General features: G+C 35.0%; 1 protein-coding gene across 1 annotated transcript in view; it reads right to left on the reverse strand.

The window, feature by feature from the left end:
• Positions 1-260: 260 nt before the first annotated feature.
• LOC150076957 (cell adhesion molecule Dscam2-like) overlaps positions 261-22,292 on the reverse strand; it is a 129,607-nt gene continuing 107,575 nt past the window's right edge. The window contains exons 11-15 of the mRNA XM_090386065.1: positions 9,300-9,398; positions 4,987-5,178; positions 2,595-2,783; positions 2,260-2,483; positions 261-794 (exon numbers count right to left, since the gene is read on the reverse strand). Coding sequence (XP_090242191.1) covers positions 750-794; positions 2,260-2,483; positions 2,595-2,783; positions 4,987-5,178; positions 9,300-9,398 — 749 coding nt within the window. The 3' untranslated portion in view covers positions 261-749. The remainder of the gene's footprint in view (positions 795-2,259; positions 2,484-2,594; positions 2,784-4,986; positions 5,179-9,299; positions 9,399-22,292) is intronic.

Raw genomic sequence — 22,292 nt, forward strand, 5'->3', positions numbered from 1 at the left:
GGGAAACAAAAACAGCAATGGCACTTCAATAAATATCAGTTAACAAAGCCAGGCACTTTTATAAATAAATTAATTTTATACTATTATCTGAAATTTGAATTTACAATTTTGATTCTTCATTATTAATATAACAGCTTTCTTTTTTTCTGTATAGAACATTCATTATTCAAACTCAGTGAAAAATCTCATAAAATATAACTTTCAATATCATTTATGTTGTTTTTTTACATAATATCAGATCCTAAATGATAGACTGCATCTCAGGCACTTATATAATACAGCAGAATATACTATGAGATTAAATGTTATGGGACTGATGAACAAATTTTCAGAATGATTGATCGAAGTATCTAAAATATGCACAATATGAAACAATATTATGTGACAATGACTTAAAATAAATATTTATTTAAAAAAAAAAATTAAATATCTTCTCTCCTTTTAAGGAAAAAAAAGATGGCAATAGGCCCTAATACATGTGATGATCACTGATGCACGTCCTGCCTGCTTTTATGAAAGTGTCAAAGTTCCACTTTATATCAATAAGCAAACATTTAGTCCGTGAGCATTTGTTGCAAAAATCAATATCTTTTTCACAATTCCACACAACTTTTTCAGAAATCCCATGAGTTTGGCACACAGTTTCTAAGCGATTCTCCTTCATTCATAACTGGTTACATTTCCCCTATTCTCATACGTAAAGAGTGTTTGGACACTGCAAGTGTTCAATTTATAAAGAACAAGAAGCATCACAAAACAATGTCTGCACCTTGAATTTGAAGGGTCATGTTTCTCTGCAAGTAAAAACCATGCAAAAATCAATAAAACAAAAACTGTCATTCTATAATAAAAAAATAAAAAAAGCATAATTCTTAAAAAAGAATTCAAAAATAAGACAAAATAAAACTGATCTTGTAAAAAAATTAATAGAACAAGTCTTCTTAAAAATAACGAGGAACAGAATTTTGATTGAAATCAATTTGCTGAAATTTCATTACTTCAACATAATTTTCTAATTCTGGAAAATTCTAACAGCATTATAAGATGAAAGATATAAAATTAGTTTTGCCTACATGGAGAAAATTAAATTGTTCTCTTAGATTAGGCAGTGAATATATCCATATATAAGGAGCATTAATAATTATACTAAAACCTTCATAAAATAATCCCATAGAACATGCAGGCCATTTGCAATATATAATATTATTCTTGTTTAAACAATTCATTGGCCACATACATGCATGTACAGCTATTCTACAAATGTTTTTAAAATGACATATCATATGTTTATACTCATGAAGAATTACAGTGGCAAAAATTGGATTTTTCACACAAAGAAAGAAATATGTTTCAATTTTTTTCTAGTACAATGATTTTATATCATGCATTTGTCATTTTTTTTTTTTTTTTTAATTCTAATTGGATTTGATTTTTGGCAATAATTGCACTGTAAAGTTGAACAACCAAGATAAGAACAAATTAATATTTAAAAAGGTTTACATACATAGTTTTTTCCACAAAATTTCAAAAAGAAACACTCCCCAGACTCATGCATATTTTGGGAATTCACTGTACGAGCTCACATCCATTCAGAAGCTCACTTATGACGGAATTAAAGTGAATGGTTATTTTAAACCTAGCTGTTGACAATCACTGAGTTGCAAATAATCACATCCTATTTTCATGGCATCCTCATGGACTTCTTTCTACAAACTAACACACTTTTTATACTGTCTATCACAGAATCAGGCTTAAACTTCTTTACTAACCTCAAAATTGCTAATCTTTCTGGGCATTTTCTGCAACCAAATCTCACTTTAGACTCATGCTGCACTGTAGTAAAACTGCCTTTCAGGGATTGTATGAAAAGTTTTATAAAATATTTTCACACAAAAACAAAATACTCTGTAGTGTATTCTCAGCAATGTACTCCATCTTGCTTAAAGAAATTTCCTGATAGGATGTACCAATAACAAGTAAAAAAAAAAATAAAAATAATATCCATGTCTTATGTGTTTAATTACAAACTTACCAATGCTAGCCCAATATATCAGAAAAATATAGGCATTCAAAAATGTCACATCTTTCTTTGAATCTGCAGAATAAAAATCTATCAAACTTGGCCTATTTACACCAATCCTGAGCTAACAATAAGAAATTTAAAGCTTAAAAGAAAAAAAAAAAAAAAAAACTAGATTACATTCTTGTCAGTATAAATTATCAGCTTCTACTAGTAAAGCACAGCACTAACTAACTAACCTGCTTAATTACCGACTTCATCTCATCAACAACACTCTCATAAATTGGTTCTTCCTCTTCAATGTCAGATCTTGTTAAAGGCACTGTGGAAGCTGGAGAAGTGTTAGGACTGTACTTAATACTGGGACTATACTTGGCCGAATTAATTCCATCATACATATTCATCCCATCTCTTCGTCTAGGGGTAGTTGCTGTATAGCTGAAACTTTTGTCAACATAAAAATCTGAAAAATATAAGAAAGTGGAGTTACTTAAATTCATCATAATAACCACACAAACTGCAGACAGTATTGTGGGAAAGGAATTAAAATTCTTAGTATTACCTCAACACTTACCTGTATATGGGGTAGGAGGTGGTGGTGTTGGTGGTAGTCGCTTGCTCTGCACATACAGACAGGCAACAGCTACAACAATCACTATAATCACAGCTGACACAGACACTGGAATAACAATGTACAGAACTTGGTTCACTGTTTCTCTGTTTGTTACACCAACAGTTTGTGTAGGATAAGCTGGTGCATCACCTGTAAGTCAAATAAGAAAGCTACTCAAATTCTGAACAGGAGTTTGTCCAATTAAATATGTAAACTAGAAACAGCTATGGTGCTGTGGTCTGTCAAAATAAAAGCACTTATGTGACAACCATTTCATTATACAATATCTTATTTTTATGTGAAATGATTAAACTTTTGTAAATAATTCCACTTGAAAAAATATAACAGCAAAGTTAACGGTAATAATTAAATAGTTATGAATAATACATAAGTGGATTATAACACACTCAGTTCAATCAAATAATAAAAAAAAGCAATGTTCTAAAGCAGTGATGAGTAAAATATGGGCCACATGAGGCCCTCATTAGTTTACAAATACAGCCCAAAATCTAATTTCAGTAACAAGAAACATAAAAAGAAAATTAAATTCCACAAATAATAATTATATTACTATAAAAATATTAAAGTTTTACATTGTTAAATAATTATATGATTAAAAGTATTACTTTTAATACTTTTAATCATATCAGATTGTACATCTGAACTGTAAAAGCCTATAAGTTCTGTAATTACTCACTCCACCTTTGATCTCCCTATGTAAATAGAAGAGATAATTGCCCATCTCCAATCTGTAGGAACCCTGGATCCTGGAATGCTCTCATTATTATGGTCAAAAACTTGCTGACTTCTTCTGCTACTTCTTTTAATATAATTAGGTAGATTTTGTCAGCTCCAGGTGCCTTATTTAACTTCAACAATTTCTCTTCTAATTTCTTCTGAGTTATCACAGAATCATTTAGCTCCTTGGTATACTTCTGGTAACACCATCCCTAAAAACTTTTGCGTGCATGAATGCAGATGCAAAATATTTATTATCAGCAAACTAAGCAGGATCAATAGTTATTTCATTCATATATAGTGGACCAATAGGGTTCATCCTTTTCCTTCTAGTGTTAACATATGCAGAGAATTCCTTGCTACTTTTCTTTGTATTCTTAGCTAAAGCCTTCTCAAAATCTGCATTAGCTTGTCTGACTGCAGACCAGTTAATACTTACTGTAGGTTTCTGCAACCCCTGACAATTTATAATCATCTCATATGTTTTTTTTTTTTTTTTTTTTTATTTTGGCTACTAGTCTCAATGGTTTATCTGACACCCATTTAGGCCTGAATCTTGAACAATATCTCTTGGTATAAAAAGCTTAGTAACTGCTATGACTACTTTAAATGCCTTCCATTTAGAATTTGCATTTGTTGGCATCAGTTTGTCACACTGAAAAGAATTCAAAAATCTAAGACTTTAGACACTTTCTGAAAGCAAGGTGCTTTCCTTTACTTATGTTATATCTGTAAGTAATTCTTGTATCAATAGATTATAATCAGTGCCACCTAGTGATTCTTTTATTAGAAAATTATTAATGCATGAAGAGTGTCACTGCTAATAATCACATCAAGAGTAGTGCTTTCTTTCAGTGCCCCTCTAACATGCTGGTAGAAAACATCCAATAAACCCAGAAAAGCTCTATTGCTGTGAGAGTAACCAGCCGACAAGTTCCAATTAATAAGTGGAAAATTAAAATCCCCCATTATAAGCCATTCACTAGCTCATTCTATCAGTTTGCATAGATTTTAATTATACTCATCATCATTTGGTTTTAACATATTCTACTCTGAGTGCTTATATCACACTAAACTGACTCAATATTACACTGGCTGCCCACATCAACTGGGTGCACTGCCTTAGATTCTACATGCTTCTTAACCAAGAAGAATAACTCTTTCCCTTCCATTCCTATCTGTAAAAATTAAATTTAAAACTCAAACTAAAACCAACACTACAGTAAATTAGGTTTTGAGATTTTTCCCAAGACTTCAGATCTCACTAACATACTTGCAGAAGGGCTGATAGTTGTCTAACTGACATTATTATTAGCTAGGAGGGAAACTTAAAAGAAAAAAAAAAAAGAAGACTGAAACAAGAACATAAATTAAAATTAAAAAAAAAATAATAATAATAATAAAATAAAAATAAATCTTAAATCTATAGACTAAAGTAAGTAATCTATAGACTAAAGTAAAGTATCTAAAGTAAGACAAAATGAGTTAACTCTGTTGTTTAGGATATCAAGGATCAGGATATGAATTTTTCATTTACTAAATAAATTCTATTTAATTTATCACACAATACAGTTCACATAAGCAAAAATCACAGTTCTAGGTCTAAAGCACTTGCCTGTCTGATGAGAAGTATGAGCAGATGCAGTTTCACTTGGCTCACTACTTCCTGAACGACTGTGAGCAACAATATATACCTGATAAAGCTCTTTGCTTTCAAGATTTGTTAGGGTAAAGGTGTTCTGAGATGGATCAGGTATTGAAACTTCAAGCCATTGATCTTTATTCTTACGATAATATACTGTAAACCCTAAAAAGGAAAATAAAAGATAAAAACTGATTTTCTTAAATTAAAATTACAATTTGAGGATTAAGACCATTTGCTAAATGATATGGTAGTATCCAAATATAATTTGCACAAGAACACACACAAACTGATCTATAAAATTTTATATATACATAAGAATAGTACCCAATTATGTTGGTACGGCATGGTTCAAGTTAAAGCCCATCAAAGCATTATTAAAAAAAAGTATCCTTTTGTCCACAATGGCTAAATATTTAAGTGACTTTTTAAAATTTAATTTTTGAAAAATCACTGATTCAAAAAAGATGCATCGAAACATATTCAAATTCAACACAATATGAAACTTTAAAATACTGTCACTGAAAATACCAATTTAATGCAAAAAAAACTTTAATTTGAAAACCTAGATAATCATAAATGGAAATGACTTTTAGCTTCACGCTAAAACAATTGCTCAATATAATTTGAATAAACCATAAAGCAAACAATACAATTTTTTTTCAAAGAAGGGAACCACATGTTTGTAACTTGGTTGCAGTAATCCCAAGTTAAATTATCAACCTGGGATAGCATGCCCAACACTGTTGAAAATGAAAAGACATTGTGGTTGTAACGTAATCTGATAAAACATCTCAAAAGTATATAAAGCTGCAAGGACAAAGCATGGTGTACTATCAATACACAGGAGTTCTGCCTGCAGAAATTAAAGAAGTAATTTTTCTTCTGTGTAAATCAATGGTCAGACTACATCTGAATCTATATACAGATTGAGATTCATATTCAAACAACATCAGAATCTACATCTATATACAGATCTGGAGCTCTCAGTTCAGGACTGATATTGAACTGTCTAAAAGGGTATAAAAGGAGGACAACAAGACTAGTTGTGATGCAAAGGTATATTCATTAAAGTAGAGACTCCAGTTTTGTGAAATTTAAGTTTGGAATCTGTGTGTGTGTTCGGATCTCATGTATTTGTTATATAGGGTGAGGAAGCCACAGGCTTTTGCTGAACTGAAAAAAAAAAAAAAAAAAAAAATAGATAAGAAAATACAAATAATATACTTCCCTCCTCACACAGGTAACTATCCAGTTGACCTTTGAATTTATTCAAACTGTCAGCCTCAAATACATGGAGAGCAACTTGTTTCAACAATCTAATCTAAACTTTGACCCCAGTAATTTGAATTTATGGCCCCTAGTTCTGGAATTCTTTATAACAGTAAGAATTTCACCTTCATTTATTTTACTAAGCCCTCTCAGAGCCTTATAAACCTTAATCAGGTCACATCTCAGGTGCCTGGTTGCCAAGCTCTGTAGCCCACATAATCACAAACTTTCCTCATACCTTCCTCAGTCCTGCCAATAATCATTTGAGTTGCCTGTCTTTGGATCCTTTCAAGAAGCTCAATGTCTTTTTTTCAGATGAGGTCTCCATAACTGAACACAGTATTCCAAATGTGGTCTTACAATTGCCTTATATAGTGGAATTATGACTTCCATATCTCTACAGGATAACATTCAATAAATCAATGATAGGCCACCATGGGCTTTCCTAGCTGCCTGTTTACACTGTTTAGAAAACTTCATCTGCCTGTATTGTAACTTCCAGTTGCTTTCCTCCTCCACCATTTTTAATTCAATGCCACCAAGTGTATAATTTATTTTGGGGTTGTATTCCCCAAATTGCATTTGCATTTAGCAGCATTTAAACATATCTGCCACTTCTCTGAAGTCTGTTCAAGTCATCTTGGAGTGCTGCTGGGCACTGATCATTAATGACTCTTTCCAATCTTTACATCATCAATAAATTTTGACATCAAGCATTGATGTCAAAATTTATCATGAGTAACTGTGTCAAAATAGCCTACTCAGTTAGTTAAATATGATTTTCCCTTAATAAAATCATGTTGTGCATCCTTCAGAATGCCATATCTATCTAAATGTCCCTGGATTGCACTCTTAATCATTGCCTCTAAGATTTTTCCTACCACTGAAGTCAGACTAATCAGCCTGTAGTTACCAACTTCACTCTTAGTATCACCTTTATGTATTGGTGATACACTGGCACTTCTCCAATTCAAAGGAATCTCCCCTGAGTCCAAAGATGCCCTCATGATTAACCTGAATGGCGCAATACACTACCTGGTGCTCTCCCTCAAAATTACAAGCTATATGCCATCAACTCTGGGAGCCTTACTTGCCTTTATGCTCAAAAAAATTTTTCTAATAAACAATCATCTGTAATTGCAACATGACTAATTTCATATGACTCAGCCTCACTCGCACAGCCTCTTCTCAGCATGAAGGATCTTTCGTCAGTAAAGACTGATGCAAAGTACCTAGTCAATTCATCTGCAACATCAGCTGGGTTATTTAAGACTTACCCACACCCAGTACACAAGGATCTGATCTGATTATCTTTCTTCTTCGATGTTTTCACATACAAAAAAAATTCCTTATCCTCATTGTTTGCTCTCTTAGTCAATGCTTTCTCATATGAGCATTGGCTTCCCCGACCTTATTTGTGGCACTATTACAAATTCAAATTATTATATTAGGGCCACCCATAATTTTTTACATATGCCCGTATATGTATTATGTCTGTAAATTGTGTGTGTTCTCTGGTCAATTTGCCTGTTTAGCTGGATGAAAAAAAAACCCAGTTTTTGGGAGAAAAAAAACTTTGCTATCTACGCCCGAGACCGACTAACTTAGCCATGGAGTGTAAAAAGCCCATCAAAGTTCTTCGTGCCATTGACGGGATTCAAACCCAGGCCTTTTCCACCCAGTGTGGGGAGGACGGTGATGATACCACTGTGCTACCCATGCAGACTGTAGTACTATTACAGATCAACTTGCACTTGTTGTAGGCTTCAGTATTTTTCATTGCTCTGTAATTGTCCCATGCCATCTTTTTCTGCTCTATTTGATGAGCCAGCTCTGCAGTCATCCATTTCGTTATCCTCCTCCTGCAATATTTTCTTAAAGGTATGTATGTGTTCATGGCTTTTGTGATTTTTGCTTTAAGTGTATTCCGAATTCAAATGTATTCACCACACCTTGGCATTCTGCTCAATTCACACATGCCATATAGCACCTTAACCTGTCAAAGTCCCCTGTCCTGAAGCTATAACCCGTGCCTTTATTTTTAACTATTGCAACATCTTTCTTCATCTTTTGATGATTGCATAATCACTTCGTAACAATGGTTCCTGTATACTTTGTATACAGGAACCATTGTTAGGAAGTCAGCCCTGTGATGTCACCTGATTCGTTAGTAATGATGAGGTTAAGAATATTCTCACCCGTAGTACTTTCCTTAATGTGCTAGTACAAATAATAATCATCTAGTTTATTTAAAAAAGTTTTTCCCCATTTTGAGTTTCCCTCCCACTTATTCCAATCAATCGGCGGCAGATTAAAGTCACCTATAATAAGACATTCACACTTGTTTACCCATTCCATGTGCATGTAAAGACTCTCATATATTCTTCACAAGCTTCTGGTCTGCAGATTATTCGAACTCTCATTGTTCCCTTGCTTTCAACTAAGTCAAAGCACACAGATTCTATGCTGGCAGACATAACTTCAGACTCAGCAAAAAAAAAAAAAAAGCATGATCAGGCTGCTTTTGATAAGAAGCATGACCCCTCCACCCCATCTATCTTCCCTAAACACATTATAGATACCACAGTAGAACTTGTAATCACTAATTTCCAGGTGGCACCACCACATTTCTGTTAGCCTTATTATATCAGCATTAGCTGTCGTAACCAGGAGTTCAAATTCAGCCATAAACTCTGATTGGATTAGTGTTTAAAACAAGCTTCAACAAATAAGTTTGCAAAAATTTGTGCTGATAAAATTATTTGTATTTTTAACTCTACACACCATTCTGGATAAATCATTTATCACCATTATTGCCTGAAGGATTCATTCAACAACAAATAATTTTTTTCTCTTTTCAGACATTTTTATGTTGCCACTTCCTACAGATAAATTGACATTCACGATAAATCTATGCAAGATATAAGCTGAATGATTCTATTTAATGTGAGCTAATACAGCTGTATTAAAAGTTGATAATTAAAACTTATCAGAGTTCTGGACAGTTAACTTACCTGTTAGTGGTGAGCTTTCCTGTTTCTTAACATACCACTGAATTTGAAGGAAAGTTGTTCCTATACTCTTGATACTCAGATTTGGTGCAATAGGGGATTCTAAATAAATAGAGATAATTATCATCATTTTCAATTAACAAACTTTACCATAAATTTTGCTATGAATATAAAAATGTTCCATGTTCATAATGATGTCAATATGTGCATGTTCAATATAAATTAAAAATATTCACTACAATTCTAAAAACTTTAATATTGAAATTAGAATATATTCCATGAAAATAATCAATTTATATATAGCAAACGCTTCAATTCATCCAGTACTTACCTCTCGATCCGTATTTATAACCTTTTGAAGTTCGTGAGAAGGTAAAAGTGAAAGGTTTAAAATTACATTAATAGTTAATAACAAACATTATGCTCAGAAGAAGAAGAAGTGCACCTCTTTTTTTCACATCAGTGCGCCAACTGATGATGAACTTACCAAAAATCCTTCATTTAGACTCTTGGCTTTTAACGAACAGTTTTTAGTTCTCGTTTACACAATGATTTGTGGATGACAATCGGGGGAAAAAAAGAGGTGCACTTCTTCTTCTGAGCATAATCTTAGTTATTATGCTATTATTAGACCTTTCACTTTTACCTTCTCACGAACTTCAAAAAGTTATAAATACAGATCAAGAGGTAAGTACTGGAGGAATTAAGCTTTCGCTATAAATTGATTATGAGAAAATATACAAGCATTTTAAGGCTTAACTATAAAAATCTTCTAACTGTAATTCTACTCTGCTTCAGTAGCTGCTAAAAAAAAGTTACTGGAAAAAAAAAAAAAAAAACTATAAATTCATATATTTATAGACAACTTAATAACTTACACAGCTTATATCACTATTTTATCACCTTTTCTCCATTAAGTATTTACTACCAATTGGCAAGGGATACCTGCAGATACAGTTAAATGATATATTTGTATATGGGCATATACATATGCATTGTGCAGGTATGTATTACTGGTAAGAAGATTTCAAAAGTTTCTGTAAGTCCAAATTTAAAACATTTTCTGTTCTGCAACAGGGACAAATACTTGTTGTTCAATATCAGATTCTTGAATACATCTACCAATGGTGTTTTTTAAAACAGCAATTTTTAAAATTTAAAGCTTCATTCTTTTTCAGTTTCATTTCTGAATAGTTTGTAGCTGCATTACCATATAATGCATAATCTGCCTACTGTCTTCACCGTATATGTCAGTCCATCCATCTGTCTGCATGTAATGCTCAACTATAATAATAATAATTATTATTATTATTATTATTATTAATAACTGAAGAGAAAAATTCAGCAATGATATTAGGATGGAATTTGGTATAGAGAAATGCAAGACCCACGGATTGCACCAGGGAAAATTAGTCAACCGAAACTACCAGCTGAAGACTGGTAAAGAGATCGAAGCCATGCAGAGGAAGAGGCCTATAAATACTTGGGGATGATCCAGGCTCAGCAGTTACAGCACAAGGAAATTAAGGCCTGCCTGACCGAAAAATACCATCAGAGACTCAGAAGCCTGCTGAAAGCAAAGCTGAACAGAGGGAACACAGTTAAAGCCATAAACACCTATGCAGTCCCAGTGCTAACATACACCTTTGGGGTCATAGATTGGACTAACACCAAGCTGGAGGATATCGTGAGAAAGACAAGGACAATGATGACCAAGAGCTGCCAACACCACCCAAATTCAGCTGTTGAAAGACTGACAATTCCTCGGAAAGAAGGAGGAAGGGGCCTGATAGACCTCATCGAGCAAAAGAAAACAATGATTGCTAACCTGTTTTCTATTGCTAATGATGGCTTCAGGGCAGGAGGCAGAGGGTTGTGATAAATGGCTATTCCTCAGATTGAGTTGAGGTAAGAAGTGGGGTTCCCCAAGGATCAGTATTAGGACCACTGTTGTTTTTAATTTTCATAAACGACATTGATGAAGGGATAGAGGGCATGATGTCCAAATTTGCAGATGATGTTAAAATTGGTAGAGTAGTTAATGATCACTGTCAAGCTGAGCTTCTTCAGAGAGACCTAGATAGACTTCAGGAATGGTCAGAAAAATGGCAGCTATGCTTTAATCCAACAAAGTGTAAGGTATTACACCTAGGAAATAGTAATCCCAAAATAACTTATTCACTTGGTGGAGTTCAACTAAACCCAGTACTGAAGGAAAGGGACTTGGGTGTTACGATACAGTCAGACATGAAATTCTCTGAGCATTGTAAACAGGTTGCAAGGAAGGCCCATGGTGTCCTATCGATGATCTATCGAACTTTTGCAAGTAGAGATAGGGACGTGGTAATCCCATTATATAAGGCTTATGTTAGACCACACTTGGAATACTATGTTCAAGTATGGAGACCGCACCTAAAGAAAGACATCGAGCTTCTTGAAAGGGTGCAAAGATGGATAACTCGCTTGGTGAGATCGGCAAAAGGGCGTACTTATGAAGAAAGACTTCGAATATGTGGGTTGCAGAGTTTGGAAACTAGACACCTTAGAGGAGATTTGATTGAGGTGGTTAAGGCTCTGAGAGGCATCAGTAAAATGAATGAGGACAAAATTTTCATGATTATAAATGATGCTAGAACTAGGGGACATAAATTCAAGTTAGTGGGGGAAATGTTTAGATTGGACTGCAGGAAGTTTTATGTTAGCCAGCGAGTTATAAATTACTGGAATAAGTTGCCTACATGGGTGGTAGAGGCTGACAGTTTGGGGAAATTCAAACGTCATCTGGATAGTACTTTTGGGTAAGGGAAGTGCATAGGACGATAGGTTTAATTATCTTTTTTTTTATTAATTATTATTATTTATTTTTATTTTTTTGTTTTTATCATTGTTTTGTTTGGATTTTTTTTGGCTGGTGCAGCATAAGCCACAGGCTTTCTTGCACCATGCGGCCATTACTAATATACTAATACTAACCTGAAGGATTACTTCCAGAAACACACAGCAGCACTCCAGCAGGTCATAAGGAAGATAGACAAGCGGTATACTCCACTCAACCTAAGCGAGGAGTCCCCTCCCAACCAGGAAGCACAAAAGAAGCTAGAAAGATGGACAGAGAAGACACTCCATGGCAGGCACTACAATGATCTCCATCAAGATCACATATATAAAATTGCTTCTAATGCATGGCTCACAAGAGGGACGCTCTTCCCCGAGACTGAAGGATTCATACTCACCATCCAAGACCAGGTAATCAACCCCAGAAACTATAGAAAATACATCGCCAAGGAGTTTGTTTGTTTGTTATTTGGTTTCTAGGAGCATTAGCAACTAAGGCCATACTACTCCAGAGATATGCGGTGGTCATTCCCTGACCTTTCTGCATCCTCCATATTTGGTGGTCACAGGCTCGAACCCCAGTCTAATCATGGCTAGGGTTTGAGCAATGCACTGCTGCTCCTGCCCACCTGGCTATGGAGGCGCCTCGCCAAGGAGCCCAGAGTGCCTGATGACACATGTCGACGATGACACCTAGCCTCAGAAACAATTTAACACATCACCACGGGATGCAAGTGATCACCCAGACTGAGTACACTCATAGACATGACTAGGTAGCCAGGATAATACATCAGAAGCTAGCAAGGAAACACCAGCTGATCGAAGAAAGTGTATCATACTACAAGTATGAACCCCAGGCAGTACTAGGGATCCCAATCCGCAAGCTGTACTGGGACCACATCATAATAATGGATAAGACCATCCCACACAACAGACCAGACATAACCCTTGTGGACAAGAAGGAAAAGGCTACCTATCTGATTGACGTAGCAGTACTCAACACTGGCAACCTGCAGAAAACTCATGGGGAAAAAATCAGGTAGTATACAAACCTAAGATCAGAGAGATGTGGCATATGCAACAAGCAACGACCATCCCGATCATAGTGTCAACCACAGGTATGGTGCCAAAGACCCTGCATAACAGCCTAGCAGCAATAGGCCTCCCAGCGAACACGTGTAGGATAGTCAGAGTTCCTCGACCAACAGACATAACAACAACCATCCTGTGTACTTGGTAGCAATACCTGTCATGAGGTGGAACCCCCAATCAGGAAGAAATAATATATAAGAGCAATAATAATAACTCCCTGTTGGTGGATTTTCATGAAATTTTACATTTGGCTCTTTTAGGATAATTTGCCATGCCATCACAAATTTCGTTAAACTCAACCAATCAAAACCAACATTATTTCTTTTTCTCCATACATATCACATAAACTATCCATACAGCTATGTGATATGTAAATTGTAGATGAAATACTGGATATTAAGTCTGTTGCTGTGCAGTGATTAGGAGAATGAATAGACAATATGGTGGATGCACAGAAATGAAATGTTCTCAGTTCGCACATCAAATTCATCAATTTTTGCTTGTTTTTTTTTTTTTTTTTCCAATTTAGGAAATACAGGAACTCCCCCCGACAAGTAATACTCAACTTATGGAAATTTGACTTTACATAAGTTTTTGCAAGCCGGTGCAAACAAAAAAATTGTGGAAATGTATTTTTTTAAAATACTTAAAAAAAGAAGTACAGTCAGTCCTCATATAACACGTGTTTACACTACACGAATTCGATCATACACGATTTATAAATAGGGGAACGATATCTTATATAACACGAACCGAATTCGCTTATGCACGATTCGCCTTTGTGTTTACAAGAAATGGCAGTCGAACGCAGAATCACCCCAACTGAACGCAACACGATAGGAATAAAGAGAAGATTCTAAAAATGTATTTATGTTTTTTATATCAGTGAAGGGGAAACACATTTCACCATAATAACGTAAAAACCAACACAATTCCAGCTATCGGTATAATCGCAAATGCAATTAGATCGAGTTTACTACTAGTTTATAACAGATTCCACACACAGAAACGCAACTGGAAATTGTTTTTATTGTTTTATGGTAGTAACCCCTGGAAATGTGCATGCTTTAGTAAAATGTGAGGTGTTAATAGTGTATCTCAGCCTTTACGGTGTTGTTTATTCAGTTGCTACACACGCGCAGCTTTGTTTATGTGTATCAAGCGTGCCTCCTCATTTTGTAATTGTGCTTTGTTCCCTAAAAATGAGTAAAATACTTAAAAGGTGTGAAAAGGAAGCATCCTGGTGAAGACACTGCAGATTCAGAGAGAAAAAGAAAAGCAATATCGATAAACAGAGGCGGACTGGATCAAAAATTTATAGTGGTCTCATACTATGGTTTATGGCCAAAATCACACCGGGGTTTCCCCGGTAAGGCTTATGGCCAGTCCGCCTCTGTCGATAGAGAAAAAAATATGAAATTGTGAAGCGCTTTGAGCGAAATGAAAGACCATGTGATATTGCACGTGCTACAGACCTAAATGAGGCAACGCCGAGAATTAGAAAGAATGCAGAGAAAATAAAAACAACTTTGATAGTAGGAACAACTCAAAGTGTAATTAAAATCCATTAGATTAAGACACAAAGAATTGGAAGAGATGGAACGGCTGTCATCTGTTTGGATAGAAAATCAAACAAAAAACAAGTTTGCTTATGATAGAAGTAAAAGCATTAGCAATATTTTATTACGTAATAGTCGTAATAAAATGGGTAAGTATTTTATTACGATTATTTATTGTGTTTGGTAATGTTTTGGTTACAAATGTGTGTTCAATCTTGGGTGGTCGGCACCTAACCCCATTTTTCCCATAGGGCCTGTTGTTTATATTGCACGATTTTGCATTGCACGAGGGTTTCTAGGAACGCAACTATCGTGCTATACGAGGACTGACTGTATTGCGAAAATATCGTAATGTGAATGCAGTAACACATTGTTGTTTTTTGTTTTGTAATTCGTTCCAAGTCCTTGGAAGTTGAAAATATCGCTATATTACTAAACTATTTATCTCTCTAAAAGGTCATATTTATAATGGAAATTGCACTACCCTTTCATCATTATCATATGTTCCCGTTATAAGAATCAATTTTGAATGCTTTTTTGATACCTTTCTAAAGCATGTTTCTGGAGGTCACTACCAAAAAACAATAAAAACAATTCACGTTCCAGTTTATTGGGCTTTTCTGTTAGTGCATCTAATTATAAACAGGTAGTAAATTCGATCTTATTGAATTTGCGATAATCCTGATAACTGCAATTGTGTGGGTTTTTACGCTATTATGGTGAAATGTGTTCCCCTTCAGTGAAATCTTCAATCATATAAAAAACTAATTTTCAGAAACTTCTCTTCATTCCTATTTACGTATTACAATGATGAAGGGAAAGCGACCAACGAAAAGTGCAAGTGATGGTAGTGGCAGGAAACGATACAAAATTGATTTAGAAATGAAGGTGAAAATGATTAAGAAGTACGAAGCAGGACAAAGTTTGTCAGCTACTGCAAGGGAATTAGGTCTCGCTGCTTCAACAGTGAATACTATTTTAAAGGACAGTGCACGTATAAAGGAACGTGTCAAAGGATCAACACACTTAAGATCAACAGTGATCACAAAACAGAGTTCAGGTGCTATATTGAAGATGGAACAGCTGTTAATAATATGGATGGAAAATCAGATTCAGAAGCGAGCACCACTGAGTCCAAGGCCATTCAAGCAAAAACAAGAAGTATTTATGAAGATATTAAGGATAAGTACAGTAAGCCCCAACCCAAGTTCGTGGCAAGCAACAGGTGATTTAATAGGTTCAAGTATCGCGCTGGTTTCCAAAACATTAAAGTGTGCGGTGAAGCCACCAGTGCTCATTCTGCAGCTGCAGAGAAATTTTGTGGTGTGTCGGAAAAAATTATTGATGAAGGCAGCTATTCAATGCAGAAAATTTTTAACATTGATGGGACTGCTCTGTGTTGGAAAAAAACTGCAGGATCGAACATACATCGCCAAAGAGGAAAAGACAATGCCAGATTTCAAGGCTTCAAAAGATATGGCCGCGCCTTTCTTGCTTGGGGCTAATTCAGTGGGAGATTACAGATTAATACCACTACTTGTGTACAATTCTGGAAATCCTCGTGCATTTAAGGGCATCAATAAAGCCACCCTACCTGTGCATTTCCAATCGAACCAGATAGCACAGATAACAATATTTCCCTTTGGGGATTGGTTTAAGTGGTGCTTCATTCCCAAGGTTGAAAAATATTGTAAAGACAATGACGTTCCTTTCAAGATTTTGCTTCTGTTAGTTAATGTTCCTGGACATCCTACTGGATCTAGATGATTTCAATTCGAACGTGAGAGCCATATTTCTACCACCAAACAGGACTTCACTCATCCAACCTATGGATCAGGGTGTTATTTCAAATTTAAAAGCATTCTACTTAAGCACAACATTTGCTTGGGCACTGTCTGCAGTAGACAATGAGAAAAATTAAATATTGTAAGAAAAATCTTACAATATTTACCACGCCATCTTAAACATTCATAAGGCAGCGGCTCACATCTGGTGAGTATGGGCTTGGTACACCCAGGGTCCTGAGCTGGATATCATCATTCTTCTCTTTCTTGGTGATTCCCTTCTACTTCTCTCTATCTCTCTCTTAGGGTAACTCGGGAAATTTTTTTTTTTTTTTTTGGCTGGTGCAGCATAAGCCTCAGGCTTCCTTGCACCATATGGTTAATAATAATAATAATAATAATAATAATAATAAGGCCTGGGCGGTTAATAATAACATTAACCATCCATATGGTTAATAATAATAATAATAATAATAATAATAATAATAATAATAAGGCCTGGGCGGAAATTACTAAAAGTTGTTTAAATGGCACATGGAATAAAATATGGCCACAGCACGTAAAAGGCTTTGAAGGGTTTGAAAAGACTAATCATATGAAGAGGTTACAGATAAGACTGTAAAGGTTGCAGAACTACTTTAGTTGGAAGTTGATGCCAAAGATGTGGAGGAGTTAACAGAGGAAGAAGAGAAGGAATTATCTAACGAAGAACTTATTGACTTGCAGGCAGCAATAGTGAAAGAAGAAAATGCTGAAGAAGCTCAAGATGAACCAAATGAGGAGCCAAGACGTTTCATCACCAGAGGGATGGCAATGGTATTTCATGAAATTGCATCGGCAATAGTGATGTTTGAGAAGATGGATCCTGACAGTGAATGATTCTTAAAAGTTAACAGAGGAGTTGTTTGTTTGTTGTTTGGTTTTTAGGAGCATTAGCAACTAAGGCCATATTGCTCCAGGGATATGCGGCGGTCATTCCCCAACCTTTCCACATCTTCCGTATTTGGTAGTCGCGGACTCAAACCGTGGACTAATCAAGAAGCGTGTGCTAACAGAGGGGTGAATGATATGCTTGTTTGCTACAAAGAAATCTATGATGAAAAGAAAAAAGCCACAGTCCAGTCATCCATTTGTAAGGTTGAGCGGCCGACCCCTTCTAAATCTCCACAGCTTTCAACCTACGCAGCGGCGTACTTATCAGCTGAAGACGTTGATTCTGGCAACGATGCTCGGGAGGTAAAACTTACTGACGTTATGCCTTTCTCCTCTCTTTTTTTGTAATCTTTTTTTGCACAAGCATAGGGAAAATTCCGACTTACGTAAAATCCGACTTATGTAGCGTTCCGCAGAACGCAAACCTTACTTAAGTCGGGGAGCCCCTGTACATAAATTGTGAATTATTATTTCTTTATGTTCATCAAATGAAAAATGTTAAATATGTGCGTTATTTTCAATTGTTTTTAAAATCCAGGAAGAAACAAGTAAACAGCATTAAAATAAAAGAACTGACAGTTTACTATGATGGTGCGGAAAAAAGAAAAAATTCACTTAATTTAAGAAATAAAAATCTAGTGCACTTGAAATGTAACACACTATGTAAACCGACAACTTGTTTACCATCACTCTGCAAGTTGTCAAAAATCAAACTTTCTGTAAATGAGGAAGTGAGAAATGCATATGCACAATGAAATTTTTGTATAGAAATTACCCGAACAATGTAATACTGGCTAAATGAGCTCTCCAAAAAACCATTGCATATTTTAAAACTCTTGGACAGCTCTTTCCTTTATTCTATTAGCTGTTTAAAGTAATCAACATCTTTAGGTATGTTAACACGCTCTGTTGAAAAATGACATTGTATTTTTTGAGAACCAGAGACCGATTAGAAAATTTTTAATCACATACAACATACAGGGACAATCAATTTCTTTCAACACCATCACACAAAATCTAAATATACTGAAAGAGGGAACACTTAAATCACAAAATAAACACTGCAAATTAATGCTGTTAATATGGTTATAGATAAGACTCCTATGAACCTAAGCACCCTGTACTAAGAATGAAAGAACACTGCTGTGCATGAATTATAAGTGATTTACTGAAAATGGCAATTGCCTTTTTTTGCATACTGGCTGAATAATAAACAAAAATAAATATCAATAAAAAACCAAAGCAGAAACAGAAAACAGATAATTAAGGGCAGGGAAGAATACCATGTTACAACCTTCAACAGTGGATTTTGGGGGATTTTTTAGACTGGGAAAGAAGTACACAGGTTGTATTCACCTCTACAAAGCAACTTGATGGTGGCTACAAAGGCAGAGGAAGATTGCAATTAGTCTGAGTTCGATGTATGTGGAGCTGTATACTTTCAACAGTAGCAATTTCCTGGGGTCAGACAGACTAAAATACCATTGCAGCCTCAAGAGAAAGCTACAATTTGCTAATTGGTCCTGGCTTGTCTGTTTTGAACATGCAGTGATCTATACAGGATGACTGGGTATTGAATGGATGGTGCTTGGTTTGGCTGGCTGTTAGCTCTCTAGCAATTCTGGCTTGAATTTTCTGGGACCTCCTAGTGCCGTCAGAAGCAACCCTGGATGTGAGAGGAAGTGAGAGAAGGATAACAGGATGAGAGATCTGAGGAAAATGGGGTCAGAGGTATTTCTTGGGGGTGGCTTGAATTTTCTGGGACCTCCTGGTGCCGTCAGAAGCAACCCTGGATGTGAGAGGAAGTGAGAGAAGGATAACAGGATGAGAGATCTGAGGAAAATGGGGTCAGAGGTATTTCTTGGGGTAGTATCTGAGGCCAGGGAAGAAGGAAATCCAAGACGAAGGGGCAATGAACCTGTTAATGTTTCTGTTGATGTTAGCACCTGGGCTGTGTGAACACTGGTCCATTCAACAAAAACAGACAAGTTTGCCATCCCCCCTTCTTGGACTGCTGTCTTTCCCCCATGCTCAGCTGCCACCCTATTTTCAATAGCTTTAGCAATATAACCATGTTCTCACCCACCCCACAGTAACTGTTACTTATCTAAATATTTCTCATTGTAATTTTGAATTGATAGCATAGATTTCCTTTGTGCACTTGTCTGTTGTTCCAGAGAACAACAGACAAGTACATAAACAAAAGTTACTTGCTTACTTCATAGTATATAAAAGTTGCAAAATAAATGAACTACATTCAAAATAACCAACGTAATAAACCACCATTGAGCAAGAGGCACTAATACCATTGGATTTGGTTTGTTTTAGCTAAAAAACACTAACAGATGGATGAAGTTGCAATAGCACCTGCATGTTCACAAACCACATACTGTTTTATGTTAGTGCTTAGGAAGTACAATTTTAATGAATTTTAGAAATTTTTATAATACACTAAGGCTGTTTTTGCAACACACTAAAGTAATGATAATGCTGCATCTCTGAAAGTTTGATTTTTGATAAACAAAACTGATTTTTGGCAAACATGAACAAACTAAAAATGTACAAAACAGTTTCAAATACATTACATATACAGAAATGGGATACAATACCGAAGTTATGTCAGATGTTCAAAATATCTGTCACCAGTATGCATACACTAATGGTATCATTTTTTAAAAACAGCCCAACATATAGGGATGCTCATGTCAGCTGTAATTCTGAGTGCTTCCTGTTATATCATTACCCATAAATCTTGTGATGTCTGTGGCTTGTGAGTGTATACTTTATCTGGCATCCCATGCAAACAAGTCTCGGGAAGGGGAGGATAAAATCTTGTGGCTATTCAAAAACGCTGCCCCCCATAACCTATCCATCACTTGGGAAATTTATCCACATAAGCATGGACATCAGAGTGAAAATGTGGACGTGCATCATTCTGTTGAAGGTATACCAATGTACCCAAAAATTGTTACATATCGTGGGAACTACATCATTCATTAACAATTCGAGAAAACTTTGCTCAAGTAATGGTATCATTAAATCTATAAGGTCCAATTACCCTGTGAGAAGAGAGTCCCATCCACACACTGACCTCTAGCATATTTCTGTAGATGTGAGGAGAGGATTGCCACTGGTCCAATAAACACAGTTGTGACAATTCAAATATTGATTTAAATTTAAAATTTGCTTCATGTGATCCTATGTTTCTTCTGATAGTTTAACTCAGAAAATCAAGCTCACTAATCAGAAATATCTTCCTGAACCAAATGACATAGCAGAGTTTTGAAAGATTTGAACTTTGTGTCTTTTAAGATTCTTCTTATTTTTTATTATTATTTTTTTCGGAACAAAGGACATGATTGTGCGAATATGCAAATTGTTAATCAGAAAAAAAAATGCCTTATCAACTTTGACAACTGTTTAATAGTTAACATCTTCCTGTGGCTCCATCTATGAAGTGAATGTTGAACTATTCTCATTTTTAGTACAAAACTGGCCCATTCTGTAAAATAAAACTATTCGAAATTTTTAAATTTTAACAACTTTGTGCACACCTAGGAAGAAATATCTTCAATTTGAGACCACTTCCAGCCCGGCTGGTTAAGCATATTGTTCACAGTGACGGAGTAAAGAAAACAGCTTCCGTATTAAATATATAGATAATATTCAGCTGATTCAAATGTAGTTCTCAGGAAGACCTGAGAACTATAGTCTTGCTGACTTTTTAAGTGACTGGTTACATGCACTTTGAACTGTATGGATTTTTTCATCACTTCTTGATGTATATTTTCTCGCACAGGTTTCCTTAACTTCTAAAGTTTTTATATTTCCAGTGCAATTTCAAAATGCACTTGCTTTCTTCAAATGTTACTTGACCATTTCCATACTCAACTGAGAAAATTGGTAATTCCATGTACAAATATGACTATTTAAAGTGTTTATACATAACTATGACTCTCTGTATTTGCTAATTAAGGGTTCCCTGGTCCCAAGGACTGGCAAGGGATACCCATACATGTATAATTAATTAGTGTGCAGTCGCTAACAATCCAAGAAACAGATTTCATATTTAAAATAAGACATTGTTCTAAAGCGTTACACATTAAATATATATGTAATATGTATTTTATACATTCTAAATCATTATAAATTATATGAAACTTTCTTCTAACTTTATATAAAATAAAATCTAGGTCCTATTTCATAGCCAAAAATTTTTGTTGCCCAATTACATATAAATTAGTTTATGATTGTTATATTTTTGATTGATAGAATGAGCAGTTGTTCTATCAGTCAAAAATATGACTGATAGAATAACTTGTCAATAATAGACTACCTAAAATGGAAGGAAGGGGACTTACTGGACCCACTGCAACCAAAAAATGTTTTTTCTATTGAAGTGATAACCACATGAATATCAGTATTCTTTCATTACAATTTTGATGGACTTTCAATCTCTGTCATTGTTAAAATTTGAGAAATATGGCACTGCTTAAAAAATTATTTTTTTTATCATAAAAAAAAAAAATCAGATCAGTTGGAGTATGCAGCACACCAATGTGTTTGCTCATGGCTTTTTTTCAGTATGACTAACTTTATTTAAATTTTTTAATTAAAAAAATAATATAATGTTAAAATAACCCATGCTGTCAATGTATCCTACAATACATTCTTAATTATGGATTCCACAATTTTCCAATGCCACAGAAGTTAATCTTACAGGTCTATAATTATCTATTTCATTCATGGAACCATAATAGTAAACTGGAGAGAAATTTCCACATCTCAATTAT

Source organism: Mastigoproctus giganteus, chromosome 12, assembly GCF_048544385.1.
Source record: "Mastigoproctus giganteus isolate SK-2022 chromosome 12, ASM4854438v1, whole genome shotgun sequence".
NCBI classification, from domain to species: domain Eukaryota; kingdom Metazoa; phylum Arthropoda; class Arachnida; order Uropygi; family Thelyphonidae; genus Mastigoproctus; species Mastigoproctus giganteus.